A 27976-nucleotide genomic window follows, 5' to 3' on the forward strand; every position below is an offset into this window, starting at 1 on the left:
TTAAAAAGTACTTGGACATGCACTTGAAGTGTCATAACCTACAAGGCTACGGACCAAGAACTGTAAAATGGAATTAGGCTGGATGGCTCTTTTTGGCCAGCACGGACACGATAGGCCGAATGGCCGCCTCCTGTGCCGTAAATTTCTATGATTCTAAGTGAGCGGTTGGAGGAAATTTTTTCACGAGTATTAGATTGTAGAATACATAATCACAAGCTACGTTCCCGCTAAGGTGCGTGCGTACGGCTGCGCAGTAATGTGACAAGTCCTGCGCAGGCTGCTCACCGGCTTTTCTATTGTAAATACCGCGCATGCGCAGAAATGTAAAGAGACCGCGCCTTAAAAGAAACAGGCCGTGCAGAACAAAGCACAGCTTACAGGGAACATTGGCCAAAGGTAGCTGTTGAAGCCAAGTCAATCATATATTTAAGAAAAATTTGGATGAACAAAAAAATATTAATAAAGTATGGAAAGAGCAGAGAAATTGAATGAAGGGCCTTTAGCTTTGAGAACTGTTGCTGATGCAGAGACAGAGAACCAAATAGTTTTCTCTTGTACTGAAATTTCTATGGTTTTGTGAAATGAGAAGGGATGCATCTGAGGTCAGCCTAACCATAAAGCAAATGCTGCGCCCTCTGTATTCTCCCGCCTCAAAAGATCCTCATTCTATTAGGAACTGATAAATGCACGGAAGCCCACAGATCAGATAATATTGAAAAAAACAGGACATTCTGTTGAAATTGTTCAGTCTTTTTCTGTGTGATAATTTCTCTGGATGCTCCATCCTAACAGGAAGCTTGCCAATTGGGAGTGGACTGTGGAGTAGAGAGAGGTTCCTTCCAGTTGATCATAAGCATTTACTGCACGCTAGATATATCAGATTGGATTGTCTGCATGCATGCCAATCGAGACTTGAGTCATCCAAATTTCATGATGCTTGTCTAAGTTTTCTTGCGTAATAAAGTAAACAGGAAGAGAAACCAATGGAGGGAAGAAATTGGTAAGAGAAGCTGAAGTTGAACTTGCCACAAAAACGCAGTACACAAATACAGCAGCATAACATTCGATGGAAATATTCATGCTGCATGGTTTCCTGAGCTAAACTGAAGTAACTTCCAGTAACAGAATTGTGACACATACCATATTAACATCCTGATCTCTATTTAACATCTTGATTTCAATTTAACGAGACTATTTTGTGTTGTATGGATGCTTGGATTTCCAAGTGCAGGAAATGTTCTGATAGTTCATTTCTTAGGCAGTCCCTCGGAACCGAGGATGACTTGCTTCCACATTAAAAATGAGTTCTCAGGTGACTGATGAGTCCAATGTGGGACCTACAGTCTCTGTTCACAGGTGGGGCAGACGGTGGTTGAAGGGGCAGGTGGGTGGGGTGCTTGGGTTGACATGCGCTCCTTGTGCTGCTTGCGCTTGGCTTCCGCTTGCTCCCGGCGAAGAGACTCGAGGTATTCGGCGCCTTCCCAGATGCTTCTCCTCCACTTTGTACGGTCTTGGGCCAGGGATTCTCGGGTGTCGGTGCGGGTGTTGCACTTTTTCAAGGTGGCTTTGAGGGTGTCCTTGAAGCGTTTCCTCTGCCCACCTGGGGCTCTCCTGCCGTGTCAGAGCTCCGAGTAGAGCGCTTGTTTTGAGAGTCTCGTATCGGGCATGCGGACGATGTGACCCGTCCATTGGAGCTGATCGAGTGTGATCAAAGATCGAGGGATGTTGGCCTTAGGGAGAACACTGACGTTGGTGTGCCTATCCTGCCAATGGATTTGCAGGATCTTGCGGAGGCAGCGTTGGTGGTACCTCTCCAGTGCTTTGAGGTGCCTGCTGTACATGGTCCATGTCTCTGAGGCATACAGGAGGGCGGGTATCACTACTGCTCTGCAGAGCATGAGCTTGGTGCTGGGTTTGAGGTCCTGGTCTTTAAACACTCTCTTCCTCATAGTTTGATAGTTCATTTACTGAGTGCCCATCTATCCAATTTAGTCAGCTTTACAGACTGGACCTGCTGACGAAACATTGTAAGATCTAAAATGGCACTGAACATGGAATAAGCTGAATGATGCTGTGATCTCCGAGGGTAGTTTTTTTGATACGAGTTCCAACATTTGCCCTTGACCTCTATCTGCAGTATTTCTCCATTACCATAAAAGTAGTTTGCAGTGAGTGGACCTGTGTGTTTTTAAAACTCGTAACACGGTTACGGTTTTTAGAAACATGATTTTCTTGATTCATTATCCAGTATTACCCCAAAAAGAAATCGTAAAAATTAGTTCACACAAAAGAAATCACCACACATTGGCTCTGCCTGCATTAGTGTCATCTATTGACGTAATTCTAGCTGGAAATCAGACAGACTTGTTTCTTTTGGCACGATGTGGTTGCAGCTATAGATCAAATCACAGAACCTTGTTATGAGTCATAATGTGATCAACTGGGGAAAAAATATATTCATGTTTTAATAACAAAAGTCTTTTAACAGTACAACCAGGAGCTTTCCTAAAAGGATACTTTTATAATGTTTTTAGAAGTTTATTGTTTATAAATGTAGCTTCATTTAAGATCCTGCAAACCTCAGAATTTAAACTTTCAAAACTCATTCTCCCAATAGTTCAGCATGATAAATCAGCAAGTAACGCAGCTGAATATACTAACCAAGAAGGTGATTTCTGATCTGTGCTGTGTTAGCAGAAGCCAGGCGAGGCAGTGATGTAGGGGACTCTGCACCCTACCAATAGGAGGGGAAAATCAGCAGTGTTCCCATTTCCCCATTGTGTTTAGTGACCCCAGTTGAAAGTATGCATGTGGTCATCTTGTGAGGACAGGATCAAACTCCGCTGTGATGCCCCTGTGGGTCCAGTATTCAATCTGCACGCGATGTCTAGGTTCATACCTATAGAATATCACTTGGATACCTACTGAGAGTCACTGGCGCTTCTGGAGCTGTACAGCATCAAAAAGTCAATGTCTTCAGGGGAGGGGGAGAAATAAAATTTGAATTCGTGATCATATTTGTGGTGAAAATGCTGCCCCAGCTGAGGTTAGCTAATTCACGCTTTGAGACTTTCTGGCCTGTATAGTTTAGTACTACACCATGTTGTGCTTTCAGTCATTAAGTCAACCATTTTGTCTTGGGCCACACAGCTGTATTCCGTGGAGCCTTTGTGCTTACATATCCAATGGTTGGGGGCCTCGGGTTGGACACCTGCACTAAGCACAGTAGCATCGTGATTATGTTACTGGACTAGTAATCCAGAGGCCAGACTAATGATCCGGAGACATGAGTTCAAATCCCACCACGGCAGCTGGGGAATTTAAATTCAGTTCATTAAATAAATCTGGAATAAAAAGCTAGTATCGGTAATGGTGACCATGATACTACTGGTTTGTCGTAAAACCCCATCTGGTTCACTAATGTCCTTTAGGGAAGGAAATCTGCCGTCCTTACCTGGTCTGGCCTATATGTGACTCCAGACCCACAGCAATGTGGATGACTCTTAACTGCCCTCTGAAATGGCCCAGCAAGCCACTCCGTTATCGTGATGAGCAATAAATGCAGGCCTTGCCAGCAGTGTCCACATCCTGTGAATGTAAAAAAGAAGTAAGGGGTGAATGTTCAAGAAAGAAAGACTTGCACTTATAAATGCCTTTCACGGCCACAGGGCGTCCCAAAGTGCTTTACAGCCAATGAAGTACTTTTTGATGTGTAGTCACTGTTGCAATGTAGGAAACGCGGCAGCCAATTTGCGCACAGCAAACTCTCTCAAACAGCAATGTGATAATGACCAGATAATCTGTTTTAGTGATGTTAGTTGAGAGACAAATATTGGTCAGGACATTGGGGCTAACTCCCCTGTTCTTTAAATAGTGCCATGGGATCTTTTATGTCCACCTTGGAGAGCAGATGGGGCCTCGGTTTAACGACTTATATGAAAGACGGCACCTCCGACAATGCAGCACTCCCTCTGTACTGCACTGTCAGCCTAGATTTTTGTACTCAAGTCTCTGGAGTGGGACCTGAACCAACAACTTTCAGACTCGGAGGCGAGGGTGCTACCAACTGAGCCATGGCTCACAGCATACTATTATTGAAAATCAGAAAAATGTTGATTCCTGTGGTGACTAGGCCTTTATGTTACTGGTGTTCTTTGTTCTTGTGATGTCTGGATGATTGAGTTAGACATGAAATATTTTTTGCACAAAATGTTCATATCAATAAATAACCGAGAAGTACAGTTGCTTACGCTATCAAAGTAATATTTACACCCATATAGTACAAATAACATCGAAAAACATCCCAAGGCGCTTCACAAAGGTGTAATGAGACAAGGTCAGAGGTGGAACCCAAGAAGGTGATATTAGGAGGGTGACTAATAGCTTGGTCAAAGAGGTGGATTTTAAGCAAGGTCTTAAAGGGATGTGGGGAGGCAGAGGGATTTAGGGAGGGAATTCCAGAGCATGGAACCAGGTGGCTAAAGGCATGGTCACCAATGGTAGGAAGAAGGGAGGGGAGATGCCCAAGAGACCGGAATCAGGAATGGTGTTGGAAGGAGGTTGTGGTACTGGAGGAGGTTACAGGGGTGAGGCCATGAAGCGATTTTAAACAAATGAATGAGAATTTTAAATTTAAAGGACCGGAACGGGTGATGGTTGAGCGGGACTTGATGTGGGGTGGCATACAGGCAGCAGAGTTTTGGATGAATCAAAGTTTATGGAGAGTGACAAATGGGAGGCTAGCCAGGAGAGCACCAGCACAGTCATGTCTGCCAGTGAACGGCATAGTTGAGAGTTTCAGGGCCAGATAGGTTGTGGTCAGGGCAGAGAAGAGTGATGTTATGGAGGTGGAAGTAAGTGGTTTTTGTGATGGAGAGTATATGGGGTCAGAGTCTCAGTGCAGATTCAAATAGGACTCTGAATTTGCGAACATTCTGGTTCAGCCTGAGACAGTAGCCAGGAGGGTGATGGAGTTCGCAGTTAGGGTTTGGAGTGCCAGTGACCGAAGATGACTGCTAATCAATGCGGTGCCCCGTTATTAAAAAAAACGTATTTAAAACTAACACATAACTATCTGTTTTCCCCCCTCCCCTGAGTAGAATTGATTTTTTTTAATATATAAAAGTGGCTTGAAGCAAACTGGGGGGTGTGGAGTTGGGTACTGGCTTTTCCCCACTGGGACACGGGTTTGAATTAAGCCAAACTGAGGGCACGAAATTCTGCTCAGTCTACTGACTGTAAGGTTCCCAATATGTGAAGTGAGTTTTGGTGATTCTCATCCCAGTTCATAGTAGATATAGACCCACAGCACAAAACTGCTCCTGCTTAAATACAAATTGGCACTCAACTGGAATCTCAGGTAGAGAGGCTATTGGATGACTTGTGTGGGAAATGGACAGATGGGACACTGGTATAGTAGGGGTTGTTACACTCAAGGTTGAGCAGTGTAGAGGGAGATTTAATCATCTAACCTGGGAGCGCTTGATGTTGACACTAACTACCTGAAATGGGAAGGTTTTTGTTCCTCAGCATTAACATCCCTCCTGTTGATGAGTACAGAGTTTATTTTTTTTTAAAGTAAGATGAACTGTTTTGAAGTTATTGAGCCTGATGGTTTGAAGGGATGGAGTTAGTGTAGAGCAGTATAGTTATTAACCTTGGTTCCTTCAGCTGTACTTATTGATTTACCTTCTTGACATTATTAACTCCTCCAACTCTGTTACCTCTGACATCAATTACAAACAAAAATGTTAATCAACACAAACCAAGATAAGCAACAGGATATTAAACTTCATAACAATTCTTTGTTACTGATTTTTTTTAAGCTAGGCTCCTGATACTAACACTCAGTAGTGCTGCTATTCATTTGATAAACCCTCATTTTCCACCCAGCATTTAATGCCTCATTAATATTTATGCAAGTTCACAGTGTAAATTTTTGAAACTGAAGCAGTAAGAATCTTAAGTGGAGGAGAATTATTTCCACTGTGTGACCTTTAAAACTTTTTCTAGCTCTATAAAACAACCACTTGCATTTATATAGTGCCTTTAACGTTGTAAAACGTCCCAAGGTCCCTCACAGAAGTGTTATCAAACGAAATTTGACATTGAGCCACATGAGATATTAGGACAGTTGACACAGGTAGGTTTTAAAGAGCATCTTAAAGGAGGAGAGAGAGGTAGAGAAGTGGAGAGGTTGAGGGAGGGAAATCCAGAGCTTCGGGCCTAGGCAGCTGAAGGCACGGGCGGCAATAGTGGAGCGATTAAAATCTGATGTGCACGATGCCCGAATTGAAGGAGCGCAGAGATCTTGGAAGGTTGTAGGGGTGGAGGAAGTGACGGCGATAGGGAGGGGTGAGGTCATAGAGGGATTTAAAAACAAGGATGAGAATTTTAAAATCTGTGATATCGGACCGGGTGTCAATATAGGTCAGTGAGCACCGGGGTGATTGGTGAACAGGACTAGGTGCTAAGTTAGGATACGGGCAGCAGAGTTTTGGATGAGCTCAAGTTTATGCAGGGTGGAAGATGGTAGACTGGCCTGGAGAGCATTGGAATAGTCACGCCTATAGGTAACAAAGGCATGGATGAGGGTTTCAACAGCAGATGATGAGCTGAGACGGAGTCGGGGGTTGTTACGGAGGTGGAACTAGGCGGTCTTGGTGATGAAGTGTATATGTGGTAGGAATTTCGTCCTGGGGTCAAGTAAGACACCAAGGTTGCGAACAACCTGGTTAAGCCGCGAACAACCTGGTTAAGCCTCAAACAGTGGCCAGGGCGAGAGATGGATTTGGTGGATAGGGAACAGAGTTTGTGGTGGGTGTAGTGTATGTACCTTTAAGACAGAACTACTTTTACAGCTCCTGTATACTGTAGTACTGGCCGTGACCACACCTGTATATAAGCCTTGCGCATGCCTCTGTACCCCCAGTCTTGAGACTACCCTCCTCCAGTAAATACCTGTTTATTGTTAAGTTACAGCATCCGTGTGGTTATTGAAAAACATCATACTCTCAGAATCACGGATCTAACAGTGGCGACGAGTGTCGATTCGAATCTACCTGCAACTCTGCATTTCCCTTCGAGGATTCGCTCCGGGAGGGCGGTGTAAGAAAGTCGAGGCCAGGAACACGGGCGTCGACCACGAGCAACCGCCCAGTCGTCCGGCAGAGAGTGAACATCGCAGGGGAGGCTGTGGAGAGCCGGGCTTGGTTCCCCAGCTACGACGATCAGCAAGAGACTGACGACGGGTCCAGCGCAGACCCTTCCCGGACAGCGGCAGCTGGAGCCGACCGACGGCGGAGAGAAAGCCGAGCAGCGTCGACGGGGTAAGACTGAGGGTGAAGCGCACGGCGCAGCCGGGGGTTGAAAACCGAGCGGCGTCGAGAGAAAAAAAACAAACAAACCGGAGAGAGAGAGAGAGAGGGTAAAGCAACAGCCGGGTTCAGGACCGAGCGGCGTCGAGAAAAAAAAAAGGAACGCGCAGAGCACAGCCAGGGCTCAAGGGCTGAACCGTGTCCACGGGGAGAAGAATGGAGAGCGCGGGAGACGCCATTGAGCCGCGGAGAAGAAGGAAGAGCGCGGGAGACGCCATTTTTAGAAGCTGCAGCGGAGAAGAAGGGCGAGCGCGGGAAGGAAGGAAAGCGCGGGAGACGCCATTTTGTGCCAGCGGAGAAGGGGAAGCGCGGGAGACGCCATTTTTGACAGTTAAATCACACCCAGGGATGCCGAAGAGTGGCAGTATCTCTACGTTCGACAATGAAGTCGAAGATTGGGCGATATATGTGGAACGTATTGAGGTGTACTGCAGGGCAAATGAAGTGCCAGATGCTAGGAAAGCACTGGTTTTGTTAAATTCCATGGGTGCAAAAACTTATGGGTTACTGCGAAACCTAATAACCCCAGAGAAGCCTGTGAACAAGACTTTCGAAAGCATAGTAGAAATCCTACAGGACCACTTAAACCCCACACCGCTGCTGATAGCAGAACGATTTAAGTTCCATAAAAGGAACCAACACAAAGACGAAAGCAATGCTGAGTACCTAACGGAACTGCGCAAGCTATCGAAACACTGCCAGTTTGGAGTGGGACTAGCAGATACGTTAAGGGACAAGTTTGTGTGTGGGCTACAAAGTGAAGGAACCCAGAAACGGCTTCTATCAGAAAAGGATCTTACGCTGGACAAGGCTTTCAGTATGGCAGTATCGCACGAAGCAGCCGCAAGGGGCGCTGCAGAGATACAACGGAGACTGCAAGAATATGGCACCAATGAAATGTCCTATGGAACAGGGAAGTGCTATCGCTGCAGCAGAACAACACATGACCAGAAGGATTGTTGGTTCAAGGACCAAGTGTGCAGACAGTGTGGAAAAGCAGGACACATAGCAAGAGTCTGCAGGTCTGGGAAGAAAACCAGCAGTAAGAAATCTCCACAGGAGAAGTACAAAAAGGTACACCAGGTGATGGACAGTGGTTCAGACGAACAGAAAAGTGACACAGACTCCGGAAGCAAGGAGCTGGGTTGTCTGAAACTACATAAGGTAACCAAAATGGAGGATCACCAGACTCTCTGGTTTACACTCAAGATAGACGAGTCCAAGTGAAAATGGAATTGGACACAGGATCAGCCCTAACAGTCATAAACCAAAGGGACTACAAGCGGCTATTTTCACATATACCCTTGAAAGCTACAGAGATTGTCTTGAAGACGTACACGGGGCAAAAAGTCTACCCCAAAGGAAAAATAAGGGTGAAAGTGATATATAAAAGCCAGGAAATACCTAAAATGGATATATATGTATTGCCAGGTGGAGGACCACCACTGCTAGGACGTGAATGGATCCGGAAGATACAATTAGATTGGCATTCCATACAGGCACTGAAGGTTAAGGCCAAAAAGGATGACGACGTCACACCTGGACGACTGTCAAAAATGCTAACTGACGCAAAAGAAGTGTTCCAGGAGGGACTCGGAACACTAAAAGGCATAACAGCAACAATTAAAATAGAGGAAAATGCAAGCCCAAAGTTTCTTAAGGCCAGACCAGTGCCTTATGCGATCAGACCAGCTGTCGAAGCAGAGCTGGAAGGGTTGGAACGTTCAGGAGTACTGTCCAAAGTAGACTGGAGCGAGTGGGCTACACCCATCGTTCCTGTAATGAAGAGGTCGTTGAGTAATACGCCTGGGGAACCAAAGAAGGTCTGCATCTGTGGGGATTTTAAGGTGACAGTGAACCCAGTCCTTCACACGGTACAATATCCGCTTCCACGAATTGAGGATATTTTCGCCTCGCTATCTGGAGGTAAACGCTTCACCAAAATTGATCTAGCCCAGGCGTACTTGCAAATGGAGGTAGAAGAAGCTTCGAAACAATACCTTACGATTAACACTCATAAAGGTCTCTATCAATACAACCGGCTGGTGTTCGGGGTAGCCTCGGCTCCGGCTATCTGGCAAAGGGCGATGGATCAAGTCCTGCAAGGGATTCCAGGGATCCAGTGTTATTTGGACGACATCCTGGTCACGGGCGAAAATGACAGTGATCACCTCGCCAACTTGGAGAAGGTGCTCACCAGATTAAAGGAGTATGGGCTACGAGCTAATCGCCACAAGTGCGAGTTTTTCCAGAAACAGATCTCGTATTGTGGCCACGTCATCGATGAAGAGGGGTTACATAAGTCCCCTGAAAAGATTGAGGCAGTAGTCAAGGCTCCAGCACCGGAAAATGTGTCACAACTGAGGTCGTTCCTCGGGCTGGTAAACTACTACCACAAGTTCTTACCAAATTTGTCCACGGTATTACACCCACTGAACACCCTACTGCAAACAGGGGTACCATGGATGTGGAATGACGAACGTAGACGAGCTTTCCAGAAGTGTAAAGAATTGACCACATCAAAAGAGGTGTTGGCCCATTTCAACCCAGCACTACCAATTCGGGTGGCATGTGATGCATCACCCTACGGTATTGGAGCGGTGCTGTCGCACAAATTCCCAGACGGGTTGGAGAGGCCAGTAGCCTTTGCGTCTCGGTCACTAACCCGGTCACTAACCTCAGCCGAGCGCAACTACGCCCAGATTGACAGGGAGGTCCTCAGCCTAGTATGGGGAGTAAAAAAATTCAACCACTATCTGCATGGGCAGAAGTTCACCTTGCTGACTGACCACCAACCACTTGTCTCCATCTTTAATCCTAAGAAGGGTGTTCCAGTGATGACTGCACAACGGTTACAAAGATGGTCCCTGTTTCTAGGGGCGAATCAATATGATATAGAGTCTAAAGGCACGAAACAGCATGGGAACGCTGATGGGCTATCGCGCCTGCCACTGCCTACTGTGGAGGAAGCAGCAGCAGTGGACCCTATCGAGATATTTTATTCGTCAATAATTGAACGGTTCGCAGTAACGAACGCGGATATGGAGAAGGAGACCCGCAATGATCCGACGCTGTCTCGGGTATATGATTTGATGGTGAGGGGATGGCCAACACATGGCGACTCACTGTTGCCAGCATTCTCATCCAGAAGAGAACAGCTGTCAGTATGCCAGGGGACAGTGATGTGTGGATCCAGAGTGGTGATTCCACCCAAGTTAAGGGAGAGAGTGCTAAATGAGCTACATGAAGGTCATCTGCGGGGAGTGAAAATGAAAAGCCTTGCTAGGGCTTATGTGTGGTGGCCGGGAATCGATCAACAAATCGAAGACCTAACTAAGAGCTGCTCAGGATGCCAGAAGGTCCAAAATGCACCACCACATGCCCCTCTACACCCATGGGAGTGGCCCTCCTCTCCATGGCAACGGGTGCATATTGATTTCGCTGGTCCATTCATGGACTCAATGTTCTTAATAGCAGTGGATGCTCATTCGAAGTGGCCTGAGGTGATAAAAATGTCCTCAACCACTACAGAGAAAACGATTGCAGTCCTACGGACCATATTTGCCAGAAACGGTTTGCCAGAGCTGATTTGCTCTGATAATGGACCACAGTTTGTGTCCGAAGAGTTTCGAAAATTTATGAGAATGAATGGGGTAAGGCATTACACATCCGCCCCGTATCATCCAGCCACAAATGGATTGGCTGAGAGGTTCGTACAAACCTTTAAGAAGGCGATAAAGGCCATGTGCGCCGATGAAATTCCACTACAGCATAAGGTGGACAATTTCTTATTAGCCTACCGAAACGCGACACATGCAGTTACCAACCAGACCCCGGCCATGATGTTCTTTAACCGAAGGTTGGGATCTCGTCTGGACTTGCTCAGACCAAATGTGCGAAGAAATGTTGAGGACAAACAATTCCAGCACATCAATGAGAAGCCGACAAGGAGTTTCAATGTAGGTCAACCAGTCTTGGCCCGTGACTACCGAACAGAGAAATGGCAACCCGGAACGATATGCACAAGGCAGGGGCCATTAATGTACACAGTGGATGTCGGGGAGAACATTGTGAGACGCCACGTCGACCAGATCTTAGTGTCACAGGAACGAGTCAACCCCATGTCTCGAGTACCTGGGGATGAACCCGACATACCGGTAGCATCTACCTCAGAACCAGTAGCAGTGGAACCCGATGAACTACCCGATAAAAAGAGGCCAGAATCGCCTCTGCACCAAGAACAAGAACCTCAGGAAAGGCGCTATCCCGAAAGGGTCAGGAAGCCGCCCCAAAGACTGAATCTATAAATGGACTATTGTTGTTTAATGTACGTGTTAATTGTTATTTGAATATTAGGGGTATTACCAATCTAAAAGGGGAGGAATTGTAGTGTATGTACCTTTTAAGACAGAACTACTTTTACAGCTCCTGTATACTGTAGTACCGGCAGTGACCACACCTGTATATAAGCCTTGCGCATGCCTCTGTACCCCTAGTCTTGAGACTACCCTCCTCCAGTAAATGCCTGTTTATTGTTAAGTTACAGCATCCGTGTGATTATTGAAAAACATCATACTCTCAGAATCACGGATCTAACAGTGGGGACCGAAGACAATGGCTTTGGTCTTCCCAATATTTAGTTGGAGGAAATATCTGCTTATCCAGTACTGGATGTCGGACAAGCAGTGGAACAAATCCGAGACAATGGAGGAGTCGAGAGAGGCGGTGGCGAGGTGTTATCAGCGTACATGTGAAACCTGACATTGTGTTTTTGGATGATTTCGCTGAGGGCCAGCATGTCGATGAGAACTAGGAGGGGGTCCAAGAATCGATCCTTGAGGGACTCCAGAGGTAACTGTGTAGGGACAGGCAGTGAAGCCATTGCAGGTGATTCTCTGGCTACGACTGGATAGATAAGAATGGAACCAGGCATAGAAGCTTGTGTCGGACAAATTTAAATACCTGATGTGACTATCCTGAAGATTTTAAATGGCACTGAAAAGTAGTCACAAAACATCTGACAGCTACTTGAACCCTCAGCATATGAAGGTGCTTGGAGCACTGCTTGTGTCAAATCGGAATCACAGAGGGAAGACAAAAGGTATCGCAGTCAGTCAGAGCATCCTAATCTGAAATCAATAGCGCACCAAAGACTTTGAAAGCATATTAGCTGGACTGTACCACAGGCATTGTTTTTCTGTAGCTTAAGTTTGATGGAAATGCTCTTATTAATGCAACACCAGGTGTCGCTGTTGCCATCAGAAATGAATGGAAATCCTTATTCTCAGATGGCCAATTGTCCATTTTCTTTTCCGGGGTGGGGGGGGGACAAGTTTTAGAACATCAACAGTATTTTGCAAAAGATGCATTGGTTTTTTTAAAAGAAACTCTGACAAGAGTCTTGAAATCAGTTGTTTCAACAGTTAGAAATTGAAAGTTTGCCCGTAATCAAATCTTTGTTAAAATGAACATGTGCCTTTTTAGAAAAACATTTTCACCCCTTTTCTGTTTTTTCAATAGCTTTTATTTTATTTGGCATTCACTGGGCTTGCAGTTGTTAAACCCCAGACAGTGAAACTGTTGCAAGTGGAATGGATTGTACTCAGAATATATTTTTAAACGGTGATCTCATGTTGAGCTATTAACCTTGTTTGTGTAATGTCTGTGCACCAATGTACTGTTCCATTTTATACTCTTTGTTCAGTTTTGCTTTGTTCTGGGGACGAAAAAGGACTTCAATGTGATGGCGCAGATGTCATTTTGTTTGAAGGCGCTTCTCAAGTCTTTCTGTGTCTTGCGTTATCTACAGCCAAGACAAAGTGGATAGCTTGCTGCGAGGTATCCAGCAGTGCCACTCTGAAGTTAGCTGTTGGCCGGTACATGGGAATAGTCGACAGACGATTCTCCCTCCCTCTGCCAGTCCGCTGTCATGGGGAAGTGTCTGGCCTCTGCTGAGTGCCTCGCCAGGGTGGTACCATTTAAAATGCCTACTTTTAGGTTTTTTAAAATGTAATATATTCTCCTAGTTCACTATAACCTGAAACCTGTACCGTGTGTAAAAAGAACTTTGCTCAAAACTGCAATTTATAAGGAAGCCGCCACCTAATTGCCTGAGTGAGATCATGATGCCCTGTGAGGAGCCTTGGCTGTGAACCAATCTCCTACCACTTCATGGTGTAATGCATTAATGCACTAATATGCTGTGGTACTTGATAGTTCATTAAGCTTGTTCTACTCTTCCCAAGAAAGGGCAGGTTTTGTCATGTATTTTCTGTCTCTTTTGAAATTATATTTTATTGATATTTTCATGACTGCTTCTGGTACATCTTTATATCTGTAAAATGACTAAAGCTAAACTACGACTAAAATGCTCTTGCAGGTTTTCATTTTGAAATCTGAGTATTTAGTCTTTATTTTTTGTGCGCTTCTAGTGACGTACAGTACTTGGAAAAGTGAGAGCAGAGTACTGCAAGTTGTTTTAAGTACCTGCTTGATGTTGCTTCTAAATTTTTTTTATAAACAAAGTTTTCATCATTAAACTTTTTTTTGTTTAGTTTTAAAAGCCAAACTGAGAGTCCCGAAACCAACAAGGATCAGTTGCTACATTGAGGTGACGGTGGATGATCTGCACAATGAAACTAAAAAAACTGGAAAACGGAATGGAAACCTTCATCCACAGTGGAATGAGTCATTGACCTTGTAAGAAAAACTGCCATTTTTATTACTTTATGCTGCACGCAACTAATGGATTCTGCACAGACAAATAGTAATTTTACTCAATCTCCTTGTGCAATGAAGCACTTTTCCTTAACAGGCCGTGTTTTCACGGCTGAATGAGATTAGAGGCGGACACAATTTAGCAGGGTTCACAATCCAGTTCATGGCGTGGCAGGACTAGCACTGGTTGTGTAAACTGGGTACAGGATTCAATGTGAATGATGTCAAGATTCGCTTTTATTTTTTAATTTTGAGAATTTTGACTGATCCCCATTTATGTTGCACTCTCGAGTAATCATATATTTTCAATCTGACACTAATTTGTTCCACTTTGACATCTTAAACATGCTGACTGGAAAGGGTTAGACCAGCTTCTTTGTATATCGTCAGTGCATTGCAAAGTGTTAGGATTGCATCACGCAGGCGAATACTTAATAATGCAGCAGTGCATTCTGGGGCCTGCGAAAGATTACATACAGTTTCAGCTACTGTGTTGATGCATATTACACCAGGGTCTAACCTGCTGGAGCAGTGGATTGGATCCTTCTGATGCAACCAGTGAGTGAGCCGCATCTGATTAAGGACATTTACATAACTTTAGCATGGGTCCCCGATGTTAAAATCATTTCAGTCTCTCGCTCACTTTCCCCCGCACTCGGTCTCCTGATCTTGCGATCTCTTCCCTTCATAGCTGTTTATCTCTCTCCATCATCACTTAGAATCATTGGCTACCTTCTGTACTGTAAAATCCTTTCAGCCCATTGCACTAGTTGCCAGCTTTATGAAAGAGCTATTCTCTTAGTCCATTTGCCTGCCATTTCTGATACCAGTTAGATATCCCTACTCTTTCTGGCCCACAAAGAAACCTGTTTTAATATATTTTTTTAACTTACCTCTTCTAGCCCTGCCTGCTGTTCCCAGCAGATTTTTTTTCTGGTGGGGAAGCTGCCACTGCTCCCCCAGTCAGACATCAGATTAAAACAGCAGATCAGGTCCCAGTGACTTCATAGGGGCTCGATCTCATTGAAATGTATAAAATTCTGACAGGACTAGACAGACTAGATGCAGGAAGGATGTTCCCGATGGCGGGGGAGTCCAGAACCAGGGGTCACAGTCTAAAGATAAGGGGTAAGCCATTTAGGACAGAGATGAGGAATTTCTTCACCCAGAGAGTGGTGAACCTGTGGAATTCTCTACCACAGAAGGCAGTTGAGGCTAATTCATTAAATATATTCAAGAAGGAGTTGGATATATTTCTTAAGGCTAAAGGGATCAAGGGATATGGGGAGAAGGCAGGGACAGGGTAGTGAGTTTGGATGATCAGCCATGATCTCATTAAATGGCGGAGCAGACTCGAGGGGCCGAATGGCCTACTCCTGCTCCTATCTTCTATGTTTCTATCTGCATATTTGAAGAGGGCTCTCTCTCGTGGGTGTCCATGCTGCCTGCAATTTAAAATTGTGGTTGGCCAAATCTGGTGGAAATGGAGTGGGTCAGTCCCCAGCTCCATTTTAACTGTCTTCCCCCCCCCCCCCCTTCACCCCCCCCCTTCTATGCTGCAAACTTTTATAGTTGTATGATTTGTAAAATTTATGAATGGATTTGATAGGGTTAATAAGGAAAGACTTATTTCCTTTAACTGGGGAGTCAGCGGTGAGGGGGTCTTTGATTTAAGTTTGTCACTGAGCTGTTCGAGCATGGAATGCTTTGCTGCAGGGAGTAGCGACCATTGCACGAGTAGATAAACATTTGAGGCAGAGGTAGCTGCGGGGAAAGAGCCGAACAGTGGGGGTAGTTTTGGAATGCAGTGGCAAGGTGTCGGCACAGACACAGTGGGTTGAATGTCTACCTTCTGTGCTGCAAACTTTTATAGTTCTGTGCGTGTGGTGGGGGTGGGGGAAGAAGCACCAAGAGTGCTGCTGGCTCCATCAGCAGGAATGCATTAGATTGACATATAGCTCCCACTCCCAACAGCAGTGCTGCCCTTGGCTTAGGACTTGCAGTGTTGTGAATTACTGAGATACATCCCCCACCAAAAGAGGAGAGTAGCTGGAAGCGGGAGTTGTGTGCCAACCCAGTGCCCTCCAGCTGATAAAGCTGGCAGCGCTGCCTGTGATTTGTGGAAAAACAAAATTAGCACAAACTTACTGGCAATCCAATTATTTCTACCAATGGGAGAGATCAAGAGATGGAGTTCCATGAGCTGGATAAGATTAAGAAACAAACTGGATTTGGGCTGCAGTCTGGATACTCGTATGAGACCATTTCTAATAAAATGCAAATACTGGAAATTTGAGATTAAAAATTGCTGAAGATGTACAGTAGGTCATCCCAGCATCTTTTGGAGAGAGAAAGACAGGTTAATGTTTTGGATGGTGTCATAAGGCAACATTAGAACAAAAAGATGCACAAGAACAATTTAATGACTCGACCTCCAATTTTCTTCTTGCTCCCTGTGGGGAAGTGCTTTGCCATTTTCTTACTTGGAAGAGCATCTTCTCTTGGAGAAGGCAATGTTTTCTCCCTCGAGGGTTATGTTTTCACGGCAGTCTGAAATTGGAGTGTGCTGTTCAGCAGGATGTAAATTGCTAACTATGGGCTGAAGTCCATTCTATTGCAGTTTCCCTCTGTGACTGACTTTGGGCGTCTAAGCCAGGTATAAGGTAAATTTGAAAGATATAAATAGATTTTTAAAACCCGCTCTGGGAATTTCACGGCGTTTTAATGTTTCCATGTCAGTCCTGAATTCTTCTGTCTGTTGTAATCACATATTTTTCATCCTAGGAATGTAACACCACAGAGCCGATTGGAGCTGAAAGTCTGGAACAGTCATACCTTAAAAAATGAACTATTTGGCAATGTGTCTATTGATGTCTGTGACATTTTAAAGAAGAACAATGGAAAGTGTGAGTTCCTCTTTCCATATATTTTTATTGGTCTCGAAGACGGTGTAATCCTTGCATGGTAACTTTTATATGTTACCATTGTAATTACTGAACAAAAAAATGGTATAGATGGTTGCAGTATTTGTTACTGTACTATTTGCACTTGTCTGTAGAGGAAAAATAAGAATATAGTTTGTATTCTGAATGGCTGTCTGGAAAAATAGGGAGAAATCTGGCTCCATCAAATTGTTGGCAGTAATGATGCAGATCTCTCAGACTTTCCTTCGTGTGTTATGGCTCACTGACCGATGTTACTGGGGTTTTTGGCTTATGGGTTATGGGAATTGTAGGTCTTCTCAGGACGCAGCAGCAAATGGTGTTTATTTTTGGAGAAATCGCCACCTTTTACAGTTTTTTCTTTAGTATTTACAGTGTTGTTATGAAATGGTACCTTTTGGTTCTTGGTTATGTAAATATGCAACAGAGAACTCAGCTGGTATCGTGATCGTTTCACCCCATTTGTTCAAGTTTTGTTTCCACTTATATATATCCTTCAGGTTTTTCCACAATTTGCCAACAGAGAGAACAGACATGCAGGTGACTTGCTCCCAGACCTCTGACACTGCTCTCAGCTGATTGCTTGGGTTTGTGAGGGCAAAATGTTGGATTCCCTTCATCCCGCCTTTTCCAATGTTTCCTTATTTTGCTCAGCACGTCTCCCTGGCAACATTACTGAGATCAGGAACTTGTGGGAATTATGTCCTACTGGTCAGTGACATTGGGTTTTGGAGCATCATCTTCTGGCACGCTCTCCCAAATGAAAAATCACTGAAGCTTATCCCAGTTATGATTGATCTTGTTATTAGTATAAATGGTTTGCAGAAAGATACTTTTGAAGCTCGACTCAAAATGTTGACCGTTCCATAAATACATTGGGGTCGATTTTCAGTGTGCCGTGCGGGGGGCAAAAATCCCGAATTCGGGGGTCCTGACACCATCCCGCCCAAAACCCGCCTCCATGCCAGTTTCAAAGGAGGCGGGTACCCGACCCGCCGACCCGAGGCGGGAAGGGATTAGTGCCAATTAACTGCCTGTTAACAGGTAGTTAACAGGCAGTTTTTAGCCTAATCCCTATTTTGAAGGGTGTCGTGTGGGATTCCCGACGGCTCCAAACCACGCCAGGTTAGAGCAGGCGGGCCGTCGGGTTGAAGGACTTGGAGGGGTCACGATGTCGGTGTTCAGGTGAGTGATGGGTGCATGAGTGCAAAGGTAAGTGTGTTTGGTGTGTCTAAAGTGTGTAAAGAAGTTTAAATTACCTGTACTTACTTTTACAGCCTTCCTTCCTCTCGGCTTCGGGAGTCCATCATTCAGCCGGCACAGAAAGCAGAATGGCCGCGAGCTGTCAAAAGTGACAGCCTTCAGCTTTCAGTGCCGGCGAGATTTCTAACTGAGTCTGCGTAGAAGGACTCAGGTTAGAAGTAAGACTGTCAGTGTTTGACAGCTTCAAGCAGCTGTGAAACACTGATATTTCATCTGTCAACACGTCTTGACAGATGAAATTTCAGTCTGTGATGTCACCTGTTGCTGGGTGGCCCTTAATTGGCCTGCTGAGCCCGCTGGGCGGGCTCGAGAAGGTCAATCAAGGGAAAATCGCGTGGATTGGCCGCATCTCGATGGAGGCGGGACTACAACCCGAAAGTTGTAGTCCCACCTCCTTCCCATCTTCTGAATGAAAATCCAGCCCATTGTATAAATCCACACTGGAAGAGCTTCAGTTGCCCGTAAGCAGGAGCTGTGCAGGAGAGGGACCTAGGGAGTTATTTTTATTGTGGCATGGGAGTGGGTTGAAAGCTTGCACAGCAGCCAGTTATTTTTATTTGTCTCTTCCTCCCTGTTTATAATTGTTCACATCTGTTGCCTAGTCGACCAAGTAAGCAGCGAGGTGGATGAGAGACTGTTGTGAGGTTTGTTCCCTCTTGTCTGAGCGGCATTATCACTATGGGCAATGTGCTTGAAGGCTGCCCTCTCCAACTGTTGTACCCTCTGACCACAGAGGCAAAAAGGTGCTACGTGTTATAAAAAAATTGTGGATCTTTGCTGCATGGAAAATATTGTAGATCTTTTTGACAAAATCTATACATTTTTTTTTCATGTGAAAACTATTAATAGTTTTAACTTAATAGACGCCATAAAATTGGATTCTTCAATTAAAGAAAAAACTTGGATTTATACAGCACCTTTCATGACCTGAGGACATCCCAAAGCATTTCACAGCCAGTGAAGTACTCTTGAAGTGTACTCCATGATTTAATGCAGGAAACACAGCAACCAATTTATACCCAGCAAGCTCCCACAAATGAGAGAAATGACCAAAGAATCTGTTTTTGGTGTTGGGTGAGGGATAAATGTTGGCTAGGATGTCAGGAGAGCGCCCCTGCTGCTCTTTGAATAGTGCCCTGGGATCTTTTCGGTCTACCTGAGAGGACATGTCACGCCCATTGCTGTTTTTTTTAAATAAAAAGCTTTCTAGGCTTGGCTTAACATCTCATCCGAAAGATGGCACCTCCGACAGTGTAGCACTCCCTCAGTATTGGAGAGGAAGACGTTCAGAATAAAGCCATAAGTTTCAGTGAAATGAGTACAGTTGTATATTGTGACGACGAATTTTATTAAGTGGCTGCAATATCAGGTCATCTCTAGTACTAAGACAGCGACTGGATGGAGACAGTGTGGACAGTGTGTACTTCATTCAGCTCCTACACCCTCAGTGCGCCCTCTATGTCAACACCTTAGTGCTCAATAATATATCACTGTTATATGAAGCTTTGACTTGATGTTTATCAAGTTGGTTGATTCATGGCCTAACCAATGAATAATTCTTTTTTTTGTACTTGAGACGCGATGAACAGGAGCTCCTTGTGCAATGGTCAGCTCGGTAAGCAGTACCTTATGAGAGAGTCCAGAGGGGAGGCTACACTTTGCCTGCAAACGGAAATCCCCTAACCATTAATTGCTGTTTATGGTATTTGAAAATGTTCAAAAATGGTTTGCAGCTGGCTACAGACATGCATATTACAGTTCATAATTGTACAGCCATTCACAGCTTCAATAATAATCCTTTGATGAAGTGTCTGGTACGTTAAACTGGAAATCAGTTGATAGCATTTCTTAGTGTATTTTTTGTGTAGAAGTTGTTTTCTAAAAGTATATTTTAATCGCTCTTGCTCCATTAGATGCAGAAGGAATTAATGTTCATGGATGGGAGACAGCATGACAGTAACTTGTGAGGGAATATTTTGACTTCGGGAAAGTGTATACACAGTGAGCTTTGTCTTTAACAACTTTTGAAATTGGATGTGATGGAAACCATCTATGAATTGTCCCTTGTGTCTAAACTTCTTGGATGTCAATTCTAATCACTTTAATGGCAAACTTAAGAGTTTTTCCTCACTCATGCTGATAAAGGATGACTTGGGAACATAGGAACAGGAGTAGGTCATGCAGCCCCTTGAGCCTGTTCCGCCATTCAATTAGATCATGGCTGATCTGTATCTCAACTCCATCTACCCGTCTTGGTTCCATAACCCTCAAGACCCTTGCCTAACAAAAATCTATCTGACGAAAGGTCATCGACCTGAAACGTTAACTCTGTTTCTCTCTTCACAGATGCTGCCTGACCTGCTGAGTTTCTCCAGCATTTTTCTATTTTTATTTCAGATTTCCAGCATCTGCAGTATTTTCTTTTTGTAAAAATCTATCAATCTCTGTTTTGAAATTTTTAATTGACCTAGCCTCAACAGCTTTTTGGGGGAGAGAGTTCCAGATTTTCACTACGCTTTGTGTGAAGAAGTGCTTCCTGACATCACCCTTGAGCGGCCTAGCTCTAATTTTAACATTATTGTTAACCCCTTGTTTTGGACTCTCCTACCAGAGGAAATAGTTTCTCTCTCTCAACTTCTTTGACCATCTTAAACACCTCAGTTAGATCACCCCTTAATCTTCTGTATTCAAGGAATACAAGCCTAGTCCAAGCAACTTTTCCTCATCATTTGACCCTTTTAGCCCCAGTATCATTCTGATGAATCTGCACTGCAACCCCTCCAAGTCCAGTACAGGAAACTCTTTTTTTATCCGGCACCGACAGGACCGGCGTGGTGCCGGTTTATCAAAAAGTCCGGATTACAGAGAGGTATAGTTAAAAGGTACGAGAGCTCCGTACACAGCAACAAATCCAGGCTTCCCAGTTGCTTAGCAACAGGTGCAAGAAGCCCGGCCACAGACCAAGCGTCCCTGTTGCTTAGCAACAAGTGCAGGAACCCCGATTACACAGCCACAGATCCAGGAACGGCCACTAATATGAAGTAAAACTTACCTGAACCTACTCCTGAATTTTGCCGGTTAACAGAGATTTAGGTGCCGGTAAATCGAGAGTTTCCTGTATGTCCTTCCTGAGGTGCGGTGCCCAGAACTGAACGCAATGTTCCATATGGGGTTTAATCAGAGCTCTGTACAGCTGTAACATAACTTCCACCCCTTTGTATTCTAGCCCATTTTGTTACTGTCCACTAGCTTTTTGTGATTCTGTACTTGGACCTCTAAATCTCACTGCTCATCCACAATTCCTAGCTTGTTGCCATTTAGAAAATACTCTGATTTATCTTTCTTGCATCCAAAGTGGATGACCTCACATTTTCCTACATTGCATACTCACTTAATCTGTCAGCGTCCTTATGCAGCTTTCTGCTCCCTTCTACACTATTTACTGTGCCACCTAATTTAGTGTCATCGGTAAACTTAGATATACGGCTCTCTATTCCTTCATCCAAGTCATTTATAAATATAGTGAAAAGCTGAGGCCCCAGTACAGATCCCTGGGGACACCATTAATTGCATCCTGCCAATTTGAGTACATTTTAGCGGTTCGTGTAGATCGCCACTAAATAAGAGTTTGACTTTGACGAACTATTAACAAGTTGTTTATTTACAGGAACAGGCTAATTACAGCAGGTAAGATAGCAGGTAAGATGGCTGACTGTAGGAGCACCGTGGTGTAGGTCTTGTCCCAGCGGGGACTCCATGAGGACTGAGTTCGCAGTCCTGTGGGGAGCGTGATGACGTCATTGCGTTTGTGTTGTGACGTCATCACGTTGCTCGCGTTTCCCGCGCTTAGGGCGTCACGTGATGCGCGTCGTTGTGTCGCTGGCCGTTGAGGCCGAGGTCACGAGGCTGGGCTGTGCCAGTGTTTGCCGCGGGAGCGGAAGATCGCGTCGCTCCCGTCGGCTGGCCGTTGAGGCCGAAGACGCTAGGCCGGGCTGTGCCGGCACACGCACATCACGTTGTACGTGACGTGACGTCAGCGCGCTAGGGCACGTCTTAAAGGGGCAATGGCCCCAACAGGTAAGTTAAAAGGGCAACGGCCCCAAAAGGTAAGTTAAAGGGAATTATGTGTCTCAATGTAAGGGACAATCAGTGGTACCGCCACAACATAACCATTATTCCTACTCTGTCTCTTACCTCCTAACCAATTCCCTATCCAAGCCAATAGTTTGCCGCCAATTCCATGTGCATTCATTTTTATTGACAGTTTCTTACGCGGAACCTTATCAAATGCTTTCTGGAAGTCCATATAAATTACATTCGCAGACACTCCCTTATCTACCACATTTGTTACCTCCTCAGAAAATTCAACTAGGTTTGTTAGACATAATTTACCCTTTACAAATCCATGCTGGCTCTCTCTGATCAGCTTGTATTTGTCCAAATGCTCAGTCACTATTCCTAATAACAGATTCCAGTAACTTCCCCACAACTGACGTTAGACTAACAGGTCTATAGTTTCCTAGTTTATCTCTCCTACCCTTTAATAATGGAGTGACATTGGCAATTTTTCAATCCAAGGGGACAATTCCAGAATCGAGAGAGTTTTGGAAGACCATGACTAACTCACGACGTATGATATCAATAAGTTAAACTTCATTGTATTTTAGCGAAGTGTAATTGACAGTGCAGTCACACATTAATATTCATTGGGGACGCAGCGACTCAGTGGGTAGCAGAGTGCCCTTCATTTCCGGGGCCTAGATTTCATTCCAGTTCTGATTGGGATCAAAAGTTTTCTCTTTGCTGACATTAAAGGCTGCAAATAAAGAGAATGAAATTACATTGAAAATGAGCTGGAGCAACCTCCGTCCAGCTTGTAATGAATAAGTCCCCAGCACAAAATTAATATTAGCATAACAGAGAAATCCATTCAGGAATTAGGAAGACAAGTATTGATGCAGTGGGTACAGCACTTCTGAGGCTGGAGTGGAGTAGAATGAGCTTGATACTGCATTAACCCCACGTTACACCTGATCTGGGAAGGCTTGATTCTGCCACAGGATTCCAAATAGGAAAACAACTTCTATTCCTGAGCAATAACTTCTATTGCCGTGATCACAAAAATAGCTTTTACAAAAACAGATTTATTAAATTGGTATAATGGAAGTTACCTGATTGTGGGATTACTTTATTGAAAGAGCTGTAAGCCGCAAATGCACGCTAACTACAGTCTTTTTTGAAGGACTTGGTGACATATTTAGCAACTTTAAAATAAGTAAAAATGCCTCTTGCAGTAATGTGTGCATATTGGAACAATGGAGTCCTGATTCCAAATGGTGGTCCAGGCAATAGTGGAGAAAAGTTGGTTATTTAAATGCACTAGTATAAATCAAAATGTTGAACACATTATTTAAATGAGGGCTTGGATACAAAATTTCTAGTTTTAGCATTTTAAATGTAACTCCATTAATTATCTAAACGTAACAGTGAATTGTACTAAAATTAACTAAATCCATAAAGATATGATGAAATATACATCTCCGGTTCTTGCATATGCACTAAAATAGCACAATTTTAAACTGTCGAATAAATCTTTCCCTTTCCAACAATATAATTTCATTTATTCGCAATCTGATCTTTGTTTACTGAGGCTGTTTTAGCAGCATTACTGTTGCTAAGTTAATGTAAGTGACTCAGTAATTGAAATCAAGTTGTTATAGTATTTCAACTGGTACATTTTACTTTAGTGTACAAGATTTCAGTATAAGCATGCATAAGACTTGAAGAGGGGTATTTCAACTTTTAAAATTGTATAGAATAGTTTTATTCAGAAAAAAGTTAAACTTTACACAGATCTACCTCCTTGCCTTCCCCCTTCCCAATCACCTCTTCTGTTGGTCAAGTAAATTGTGGATTCATCGTAACTTTACCATCAGTATTCGCAGTTCAGTTTCATGAAGGAAAGGGGAGGAGAACTTGCCTGTCTTCCCGCATCCCTGGATTAGCAGAATCACAGCCAGCTTTTTTCTGTAAGGGTTTAAACACCTATGGCAGGCAGATTGGAGTGTCGGGTGAGGGTTGAATGACCATAGTGGACAGACATTGGCTCTTTCTTCTTAAGAATTACAGATTTTTGTTAGAGTTTGTGAAAGCATATGGAAATTATGAGTATCACTTGGAAGTTAAACTAGGGAATAAACCTTGAGCCCAGCCAAGTGAAAGTTAATTTATTGATTTTTGTGTTTATATTCTGTATAGGACAATTCTTGCAAGTTATAGATTCATGTGCACTTTTGTTCTGATTTATGTACACTTCAAAGAGGTTTAAATCTCTGCTGTTTGTAGTAAGCAATAGTTCACAGTATTTATGCTTGCTTTGAGTCCTCTCCAAATGTTACTGTTTCTGCAGTGGACCTTCCTGAATGTTAGACTGGGTCTTTATCATGGGCTTAAGCTCTGTTCAGCTCAAGAACCTTTGTTGGGGAAAAATTCAGCCAAATCAGTCATGAGGTACACTCCCCTGTCTATTGTCCAGACTACTGTACTTGCCTCAACCTCAGAACATCACCTGCTTGCATCCCACTGACTCCCTTAACTACATCTTCAATAGCTCAGGCTCCACCGCTCCATTCCTCTCCAAGATATTGGCTTCTTGCTGGGGTGCAGCTCCAAGGGCAACAGTCACCTTTTTTGGGACCCTGCTCAAGTCGCCATTACTAATGTGAGCCTTGACAATGAGATTTCCCAGTTTATTCATCACTCGGGTGGGGTGGGGAATAATGATCACAGCTGAGCCCAGTCATCTCCATGTCGACTGGCCACACTGCTGTACATCCATTAGAGATTGTCAACAGTCATCAAGAGTAGAAACTCTCTCCAATTTTTCCCTCCTTAACCCAAAATAATTGTAGTGCCTTTGGATGCAATCAGCTAACTTGCCACTAACTGATCAGCAATTCAAGTTGTTACCTTCCTAACGGGCATGTCTCAGCTACTCACTAATGTTAAATGACAGAAAAGAAGTGTTTTAAAAGGAGCTTAAAAAAATTGTAAAAATTTCAAATGAATATATAATTATGGACTCAGCAAAGTTATTTGGATTTAAGATATAACTGTAAAATTTATCATTTCTCTAAATAAAGGAATCTTTCCCAAGTATGAGCAAAATATTTAATCGTCTGCACGATCTATACAAAGAAATAGTCATAATTGAATGGCATCCCAGCCACAGGACGTGGTTTAACTTTGTCAACGGAATCACTTAAAATAGACTGGAAATGTGAATGAACAATAAGTCTGTTGTTCATCTGAAGGGTCCTATTTCAACAGTCATTAAGGGACTATTAAAACAGTATTGAATGCCTTTTGCTAAACTCATTGTACGTACTTTCACTATCGTCTGCTTGCGTTCATAAAATGGTTACTTGATTTATTTTTCTTCTGGCAATAAAATCTTACCGTAGTCTGTAATTGTTTGTGTGAATACAACTTGACCCATATAGTGAAACAAAATGCAGTGAAATAGTTTAACCCGTCAATAATTTACTGGAAGAAAGCCTGGCATAGGATCTGGCATTTTGTACCAAGCGTAAACTTTTATTTAGGAGGCTGCTCGGCATTTTGCACCTTACACCAGTAGGAAGGTTCAGATAGGTCTGGGCTGCAGACTAATTCACAGTTATCACTAACAGTCATCACTTAAGACGATGCATACCATTATGATCATGTAGCCATGATTCAGGCGGGTCAAAGTCACTTTCTTTCATTGCATGAATTCAGTGATAATTGAAAAAAAATCTTTTCATTCATACATTGCTAGAACCGTATTATACTTGGAGTGAAAGAGATCATTTTTGCAGGTTTGCTATGATGAAAAACCTGCAAATGTTGAGATTCTGATGTCCTGTGCAATTTCTCTGGAAAAAGTCGTATTGATGCAATCGATTTTTATAATGGCTGGTTTTTCACAGTTATGAAAAGTTGTGAAAGAATTTTGAATACCCAATACAGCTGCCATATTTTGTGGGCCATACTAACCGAACACTCTCTGGGAGCACCATCACCACTAAGGCTGCAACAATTCAAAGAGAAGGCCCGCCACCTCGTCCAGGCAATACGGGATGGGCAATAAATGTGACCATGCCACCATTGCTCACAGCCCAAGAACAAATGGAACATTTTTTTTATGCATCAATTTAAAATGCTGTAGCTATAGCGTGTTGTCCAGACATTGGAATAATTATTTTTAGTACATTATGGACATTTATTGACATAACATTCATTTGCACAGGAAAGTTATATTTGTCGTATCTCAATCAGAAGGCAATTCTATAAAAGTAACAAAATGATGACTTAATGAACAAATGCAATATTTAAAACATGAATGTACATGATTTCTGTATTCGCAATAATTTGTACAGGGTTTGAATTTGAGTTTGATTTTTAGGAGGGCAAAGAATACACCTCCACTTCACAGTTTCTGTAAACATTTTATTTTTGAAATTTTCATTTTTACCATAGCTATAACGTGAGGGGGAGGAGCAACCTCAAGCATAAAGACCCATAAAAGAACAGAATGATTGAAAAGTAATCTCGCTATTTACAGCAGAATAACAAGATTGAACAATAACACGCTTAAGTCCAATGTTCCTAATGGGCCAATCAGTTAAACTAAGACAAGAAATATTATAGAAGAAGCATTCATTTTGACTACATCAAGAATAACCAAGCCCGTTGGAACCTAATTTTGGCAGGAGTGATTGGGGCCAAGACAGCATCTTTTACAATATACACTGGCCTTTTCCAGCGTGGAGTACTTCAGAAATGGAGAACCCACACAAAAAAATTTAGCCCAGTTCATAAAGGGAATATGTAAATTTTGGTTGAGGTGCCTTCCATATTCACTTCTTCCATGGTGAGAGATTGTATTGCTGCCTAGCTCCTGAGAGCCAGGAAGTAGTAACATTTCAAAAAACTGGAGGTTGGCAAATGTCATGTTCTGCAGTCTAAAGGGACCTCTACAGGCAGACCTAAGCTGCAATGCGTTGGGTGTGATGGGGATACCTGCGATGGGCTTGACTTCCTGCACACTATCATGACATAATATGACTGGGCTAAGGGGAATCTAGAAGATATGTGAATGGGAGGTGACTCCTCTGCACCCTCTCCAACACTGATCCGTAATCTCTGGATGCCAGCAATGCAACTGCGCTGGTATATCACCGCTATAATAAAACATTATCGCTTGTCTGCTTGATAATTTAAGACAGGGTAGCCAATATTTGGTCCACAGTCCATATGCAACTCAAAAGCCCTAGCTATCTAGCCTGCAAATTCCAACCAATATATTTTCTATTTGTATATTTTTAGATATGTCACTATTTTCTCTAATTTAAATTTTGGGGATGTCTTGCAGTTTGGACAGGCCTTCTCAGCACTGTTCATTATTGGTGGATAATTTGTTTCCAACCTGCCAGGCCTGTGAAATTCAAATAGGAGAAACTAGTAGAGCAAGAAATGTAAAGGCACTATTGGGGAGGGGGTAACAACGACTGTGGAAACCAGCAGGACAGAGCAGGAGCCAGGACTCTGTGCAAGCAGGATGGTGGAGCAAAAACAGTCGATCGGCAAGATTAGGCCAGGTAGAACGGCAACCGGGACATGTGAATGCCGTGGAGG

General features: G+C 43.6%; 1 protein-coding gene across 3 annotated transcripts in view; it reads left to right on the top strand.

Moving 5' to 3' along the window:
• wwp2 (WW domain containing E3 ubiquitin protein ligase 2) overlaps positions 1-27976 on the top strand; it is a 172961-nt gene that overhangs the window by 21041 nt on the left and 123944 nt on the right. For all 3 annotated transcript variants that reach the window (XM_085991726.1, XM_085991724.1, XM_085991725.1), the window contains exons 3-4: positions 13931-14075; positions 16878-16999. In XM_085991726.1, coding sequence (XP_085847852.1) covers positions 13931-14075; positions 16878-16999 — 267 coding nt within the window. The remainder of the gene's footprint in view (positions 1-13930; positions 14076-16877; positions 17000-27976) is intronic.

This window comes from Somniosus microcephalus, chromosome 6, assembly GCF_052327205.1.
Source record: "Somniosus microcephalus isolate GS21.2 chromosome 6, FLI_Smic_1.0, whole genome shotgun sequence".
In the NCBI taxonomy this organism is placed as follows: domain Eukaryota; kingdom Metazoa; phylum Chordata; class Chondrichthyes; order Squaliformes; family Somniosidae; genus Somniosus; species Somniosus microcephalus.